The sequence below is a fragment of the Sinocyclocheilus rhinocerous genome, unplaced genomic scaffold (assembly GCF_001515625.1).
Source record: "Sinocyclocheilus rhinocerous isolate Xijiao unplaced genomic scaffold, SAMN03320098_v1.1 scaffold1539, whole genome shotgun sequence".
Taxonomy (NCBI): Eukaryota; Metazoa; Chordata; class Actinopteri; order Cypriniformes; family Cyprinidae; genus Sinocyclocheilus; species Sinocyclocheilus rhinocerous.
Window position 1 is genome coordinate 234,849 of NW_015662173.1, and position 7,820 is coordinate 242,668.

Genomic DNA, 7,820 nt, shown 5'->3' on the forward strand with positions numbered 1-7,820 from the left:
ATGATAAAAGTAGCCTATATAAAACTGCAAAATAAACATTCATCTATCAGTACTTTTTACTTAAGTACATAAAAAATCAAGTATTTTTGTACTTTCACTCAAGTAAAATTGAAAACGGAGTACTTTTACTGGAGCAATATTTTATTATACGGATCTGTACTTTTACTCAAGTACTAGATTTGTGTACTTCGTTCACCACTGTGAGCTTCACACTCTTCTAATGAGTCTAAAGTGCCAGATGCAGCCAAATATGATTTGTTTTCTGGCATTCAGAGAAACATGGGGTAATTGTTGGCTTGAATCAAAAGCGACTTTCAATTTCCTTTTCACGAGGTGATCAGCAACATACTCGCCAGTTTGATTCCTCATCAACGGCTGAAAGTATGTGGATATGAAGCGTCTCACCCGAGGGTCTCAGAAACGAACAGTGATACCCTCCTTTCCTCAAGCAGAGTAACGCTGCTGCTGCCAGAGTACAATCTCAGCCCTGATTCACACATTTATCATGCTGCTCCAGCTATACTTTTTCTGTCCAGGTACTTATTTACTGAACTTCTGACTGTGATAGACTGGCCATCTGTTCAGGGATTTTGGAGAATGAATGAATGGCTGAATGTTACAACAGAAGCTGCTTATTAAGGAATAAAGATGCAAAATGAAACGACTTTGGGTGGAATATAAGTTTTCAAATCGAGTAGTAAGACATTATAAGTAAAGGAGCGTGAAGCAGCATGTTTATTTGTAGCATCATCATTCAACTCTCTAATCACCGGGAACGCAGCTTCGACTCTGGCATCAGCACCATTTCTGTGTTAAAGGCTATCAATCATACATCAGGGAGGTTTTCGAGCGGGAGTTGTGCTTGCGGTGCTGCGCTCTGACACAACCCTCGTCTGCAGTAATCTACGATCTCAGCTGCCGTCTGCCAGCAACGCTGCCTTATTGTTTCATAAATCTTTGATAGAGGCTCACTACTCATCAGAGCTGAGCGCTGGAAAACAAAAGTGTACATACTTGGCCTCCAACGCCAGGGCAAACACGCCAGCGGCCTCAGGGGCAGCAGCAGATGTGCCCGAATGACGCAGTGTGCAGTTTCCATACAGATCCGTGGTGGCCTGGAGACAGATGCAGAAAAAGAGAAAGCCTTAATTAAAAATTAGTGCCAATGATATCCTGATTACATTTCAGCAAACAGCAGGTGAAAAATGCCTTTGAAATTCTAATTCTGTTTTGAACTGACTTCAGAGGAAGCAAACAGGATGCAGAATTCCGGGTTAAATTTAAACTGTAAGAATGTATGAAATTCAAAGAGATTAGTTGCTGTTCTAAGAAAGTTCAATTAAATTTAATAATAATTTCATTTTACATATAAATTGTCCATGATCATTTTTATCACACACACAGCATATGGGGTATTTCCAAAAACACTAGATCATTGGATGAAATATATAGAAATTTGTGAGCAATCTCAAAATGTATTTAATTCTAATAAAATCTTTTTTGACTATAGTGGAATAACATCACGGAGTCAAACCAACATGAAGCAACCATACACTGTAAAAAGTGATTTGTCAAAATAGCAAATACAATTTAAAAACACAAATTTTTCAGTTTGCTACCTTAATTTTTTTTCATTTAATTCAACGTGCTCCTTGCTTTATCTTTGTAATTGTTAAATTAACTAGTAATTTCTAAGTTTTTTTAAGTGTACAAGGTGGAAACAGCTAAATAAAAATTATTTGTTCTTGCTCATTTTGTTGTTGTGTTGGACCAATGAAATTCCTCTGTTGTGTGACTTGTGTTGAATTTGTTTAAACGCAATTCTGTACATTTCCCTTCCTGTCCTGTTTGTGGCCCATTCACATTCCAGCTCATCGGTGGAATGGACGTCAATTCGTAAATTTTGAACTTTGTTGATCATTAACAGAACTTGGTTCGGTTGCGCAGTGAGGAAAACCCTACAAAATCCCAAAGCTTTGTTCGTCACAACACTTTGAGGTAATGTAGACTTTGGAGTTGCCTGCCATTTCATGATCTATCAAAGGCAGGAGATGAAAGAAACATCCATATTTACCCTCCAGAGATGGACGTTTGTACTTGTGACCAATTTTGACTGATGTAAGCAAACCTCACTAAAACAATGAGATGAAAGCCAAAAAATGAATTATTTAGTGCTTTGTTTTATTTGATGTGGGCCTAATTTGTGTGAATATATTTGAATGAATATCATTGTGAAAAATATTGGTTAATAAATCTTGTGTATTTCTACTGTTCAGTGTTCAATCAGAGAAAAGCGATAAACTGGCATCTCATGACACCAAACCGAAGCAGCCCTGATCACCCTGAGAGAATCAGGACTGACACAAGGCAATTCCTGCCTTTCCTCTGACAGACTAACCACAGTCTTCATCTCAGACGCTTTCTTTGAGTCTGGAGATACACTCTGATTAAGTTCCTAGCTCAATGCATCCCTCTGACTCCATCTGAGTCATTGTTCAGACACAAAATGGATGAAACTATTAACTCCCTGTCATTTTATCACTGTCATACTCTGTATTATCACACTGTGGAAAAAGGGATTGTGTTTCAAAAGCATGTTTTAAGCACCTATGACTTTGGCGCACCAAATTGAATATTGCTGTAAAAATGTCCAGACTCAATATTACACAACTGGAACCGTCCTGAACCTATTTCACCTCAGAAAGATATATCCCACAGATGATTGCCTTTCACAACATCCTTATCATTTCTTTTTATGATAAAAATAAGAAGAGTAAAATATAAGAAGATGATATAAAATACAAAAGTGGATAAAATAAATAATATTAAAATAATAAGAATAAAAGAATAAATGCTGATGTTGTAATAATGTTGTATAAAGGGCATTATAATTAAATAAAATACATTTCATAATAATAATAATAATAATATGGTAATACCATTGTAATAATGTTGTAATAAATGCTATAATAAAAATTATATATATATACAACATTGTGCTTTTAAAAATAGTAATCATAAAAACATAATTTGGGGTGGAAAATGGCTTTGTTTGTGTTTTGCAAGTAATTTTTTTTTAAAGGACTGAGTCGGTGCCCCCCACAAACAAACAGAATATGTAGGAAACACCGATACACACACACACACTCACCACGCCTGCTTCAGGGTTTCGTTTACGGCCGTTGCTGAAGGTGGAGGCGAGGGTGGAGGAGCAGCTTTCATCATTCTTTGATATTTCTCTTCAAGAGCCTTCCAGATTTACTCCATTTATCATACAAATTACACTCGCATAACCATGAGTAATTCAACAGAGACATCAGAGAGGCGTTTCAAGACCTTTTAAAGATTACAAGCTCTCCTCTTGAGTGTCGATGATTCAGGCACAGCCATTGTGTTTAAGGTTCTCGTCTGAACATATAATTTTGATGCTTTTAGCTGAATGCAACAGCGCTCTTTACTTTAGGCTTTGTGTTTTATAGTGGCAGGCACCTGACAGGAGGAAATTTGTACAGTGCAATTGTGATCTTAAAAGGGTCCTTGATTATTGTTATTTGGACAGTACGTGGTGTTTTACCATGCTAACACATCGAGGAGCGATTACGGTGCTTCCAGATCCCTGGGCATCAGCCTCTTTGGAGTAAACAAATAAGAAAATAAGATGGTGTCTTCACATTCTGCAATCGCTACAGAAACTTCTCATAATTTAGATTTTATATCAAAATGACTCATTCAGCATCTAATAACCCCAATCTTATGTTTGGCAAATGTGACATGCCGAGGGGCTAATAAAACTTGTTTGCTAATATGAGAAATAAAGTCTCAACGGTGTAATACAATAAAGTCACAATTATACACCACGTTTAATACATTGCTAGGGTGAAAACAATTTAGACTTCATCAACCTTGAAGCTATGCTAAGGTGTTCAGGCATTATTAGAGCCGAGGAAGTGCATCTCATTTCTTCAACCCTGACTCACTGGAAAAACATGCCTGTAGCGTCATTTCTGCAAACTGATACGACTTTGCTTCTTGTGCGTTTTGCAACACGTTTAGATGTCCAGTGAGTGGTGCTAAAAGTGTATAGAGTTTATCATAAACAGATGAATGTTAAATGTTTTATTACATTGAGTTTTATACATATCATACATATATATCGTACCATACATACCTTCTTAGGATCCGCTAAGAAGTTAAAGCTTTATTGCATTTGTACCAGCTACACTAAACCTAAGTGATAGTGTTAACAAAAGCAAACGTGAGATAAAAACATATTTGCTGAAGCAACCACAGCATTTTATCTTGCTTTGACTAGTCTTTGATCTCGGTTATCGAGAGTCGTGACTTGTGATTTATGGACTCCATAATGCATGTGCAGTGCTCTCCCAGGTGAGCTACCGAGCAAGTTTACTTCATCGGAAAAGCCATATATATGGAGCTGATTATATGATGCAAACATCCAAATTAGTTAACAAATTATGCACTACAGTAAGTGTTTTGAGATCGCAAGTCTTTAACCCTCATTTTGCCCCAGAGAGGAATTTCTTTTTCCCGAAAATGTTATCGGATTAAGCAAAAACTTAAAAAAAAACTAACCCCCCCAGCGTGCATCTCCTCTGTGTGTAAACCAAAGACTGTATGAAAACATGAACGTAGTGTCCGTGACATCACCCGTAGTTTTCTGAAGAGCGTTTTTGAAGCTCAAAGTGGGCGGAGAGGGCTGTCGCCATCTTGGTAGCGCGTCACTCCCGGATAATCGAAAATGGGCAAAAAGGCGGGAGCTGGTTGCTGAAGCCATGCCCACCTAGCTCGACGGCAGTGTCAGCAGCGGCAATCCACCTGTCACTCAAGTGGCCACGCCCTTAATTATGCAGAACTTTAAGGCTTAATAGAGAGAGAGCGGGAGGTTGCCCCTTGGTGTAAACACAGCGCCTTCCGGGTTCTCTGTCTGTATGCTGGCCTCTACGTTTGCAGATCACGGCGCATGCGTCACGCGTGATCTGAGGCGCGCTCATCTGAGGCGTGTTTCATCTGTCCGCATGCGTCATGGTCTGCTCGCAGGAAGTGTCACGGAGGACAAGAAAAAGTTTAATAAAGTCGATATTTTGTTTTCTTTGCACACAAAAATAGTTCTCGTCGCTTCATAAAATTCAGATTGAACCACTGATGGCAGATGGACTATTTTGACGATGTCTTTCATACTTTTCTGGGCCTTGACAGTGTTAATTACTTGGCAGTCAATGGGACAGTCACAAGCCTCCCGGTTTTCATCCAAAATATCTTAAAAGACGAAGTGTTCCAAAGACGAACGAAGCTTTTACGGGTTTGGAACAACATGAGGGTAAGTGATTAATGACAAACTTTTCAAACTTTTCTATTAAAACTCACAACATATTAAAGCGTCTTTGGTGTTTCCATGTTTTCTAAAAAACCTAGGAAAATCTAGGGGTTATGACGTCATTGGCAGGCGACACAATGACACTATGGACACGGTCTGTGTCACTAGTTAAAATTGCTTATTTCTCTGGATTTAAACATTCTTCGAAACATTTGGGATAATGTAAGTACACAAGTCAGAAAAATATATAACACTGTTCTAGTAGTTTTTGGACGTTTTAATAAAAAAATCTTACATATTGTGCCTTTAAATAAAATAGACACAAAATAGACACTTTCACAAAATGTGTAATGCTGGATATGTATTTTATTATTAGATTTTTTTGCTAGTCTAGCTGGTGGACCAGCATTGCCATAGTGTCCAACAGCAAAACAGAAACTCGTCAATCAAAGGTCAGCTGGTTAAATTAAAGTTTTTTGCTTTATTTAGTCTATTGACAGCATTTGTGGCAAGTTTATCAGCGCAGAAAATCATCGGGACTGATCCCAGATTTCTTCCACAAAGTCATTGTTACACAGGGTTTGAAGCAGAAATGTGAAACTGTCCTACAGGTAGGTCCACCAACATCAATTCTAGAGTTTTCTCCTCTTTCTTTTATCATTGTGTATATTTTGTGCATATTCATGCAGTGTTACAAGGATATGACACTGAGGTTGAAAGATTGGATATATCTTTATATGTCTGCTGCAATGCCCCATGTGTTTCCACTGCTGTACAGTAACCACAAACTTTGACTGACAAGTCAAGATGATTTTCTGTGGTAACTGACATTTTGCCAAACATGCTGTCACCAGCAGCCAAACCGCAATGCTCAACTGTATCTGGCGTTTCATTAGCACTCTGTGTGGCATCCTACAAATAAATAAATGAAGCATACGAGAAGTGTTTGCCATCTGACCCTCATAATGATTAAACAGCGTTTAGTATTACTCCCAGGCTCAACCTCAGTCCTCTCCAACTGCAGTGAGGAAGCCTGAGGGACAGACAGTCTTCACCCATTACTGCTATTCTTGTCCAATCTGATTTCAATTGCAAAGGGCTGCTCAAAACACACAGCGATTACTTTGTGCGATGCCTCGGCTTGACAAGTGGAGCGCCCTCATAAATCCTGCTCAGCAGAGGAGCGCTCGGCGCCATTTATACCCATTAGCCGAGGCAATTTGTGAAGGCAGCAGTCACGAACAGGGAATGTGCATCTAAATGACACTTTTAGTGTGATGCGAGGAGACTTTGCAAGGTTGACATATGTGGGAGAACTCCTGGAGAGTCTTGAGGAGTCAAAGCTATTTTGTAATGAAGCTGCATGGATGCAACACATAGATGCCTTTGAATGCTTGTCGTCTGAATAAAAAATGATAGAAATTTTATTAGTACAAGACTGTAAAAATGCTATTGTAAAAATCTGTTAATTATCTAATGGTATGTTCCCTATATATCAGTGGCGAGCAATAACTATGCTTCTTTTTTTTTCTTTTTTTTTTTCTCATCAATTATGTACATTAATGTTGTTAAATTAATATTAATTGCATTATTTTAGTGGCATGTGTATTCGCATGATGGCGTTTAGTATTTGTATGACACTGTGTGCACCTTCAATATATTAATATTCACCTCAACTCGTGTTGAGGTTTGATTCATCATGTGGCTTTCACATCACCACATGTTTTTAAGGTGGTTGCCTGGTTAAAACTGGATTTTTTTTTTTTAAATAGTGTAGGACTATTTGTTCGGGACTGTTTCATATTACAGGAGCACTTTAGCATCATGAAGATGGTTTGGAAATGTGGAGAAGGACAATAATCAACGTAGCATTTGAAATTAATGAATTTGCAGCATTTGCTTGAGACAAGTACTTATATTTACAAAGATTAAAATGTGAGAAATTCTCATTGACCAAATGTGAGAAATTCTCATCTAATTCTCAAATTCTCAATTCGACATCGACAGTGATTACACTGATATTTGCAATTCAAAAGATAGCCAACAATGATAACATTGTCATATTATCTGCATACTAAACTATGATTTTTCTGTGGAATATTGGGAATACAGCATATAGAGATTTATTTCTAGAAATGCAAATTCTAGTTATATGAGTGAAACTGGTTTTATTTTGAATTTGAATCTCTAAATACACTCATATTTTCTGACGACGTGCTGAAGTTGTGTTAAGGACATAAGTATTTGTGTTAAGGACATAAGTATTGCTTTTGACTCAACCTCTTTTTTTACACCTTTCTTCACTTCTGTTTCAGTTTTTATGACCAACTCTTACTATGTGTTTCCATATCCCTACTATTACTACCACTCGCAAACCAGGCATCACACACTATAGGCAGCGCAATCCTAACAACCTGCGCACTTTGCCTATGTCTGCTAATACACTACTTTCTTTTTCTATTGGTCTCTAGAATTGTCAGTCTGC

At 37.8% G+C, this 7,820-nt stretch overlaps 1 protein-coding gene across 1 annotated transcript in view; it reads right to left on the reverse strand.

Moving 5' to 3' along the window:
* LOC107727889 (neuroendocrine convertase 2-like) overlaps window positions 1-7,820 on the reverse strand; it is a 69,757-nt gene that overhangs the window by 17,201 nt on the left and 44,736 nt on the right. The window contains exons 9-10 of the mRNA XM_016537926.1: window positions 3,152-3,226; window positions 1,015-1,115 (exon numbers count right to left, since the gene is read on the reverse strand). Of these exons, the coding sequence (XP_016393412.1) occupies window positions 1,015-1,115; window positions 3,152-3,226 (176 nt within the window). The remainder of the gene's footprint in view (window positions 1-1,014; window positions 1,116-3,151; window positions 3,227-7,820) is intronic.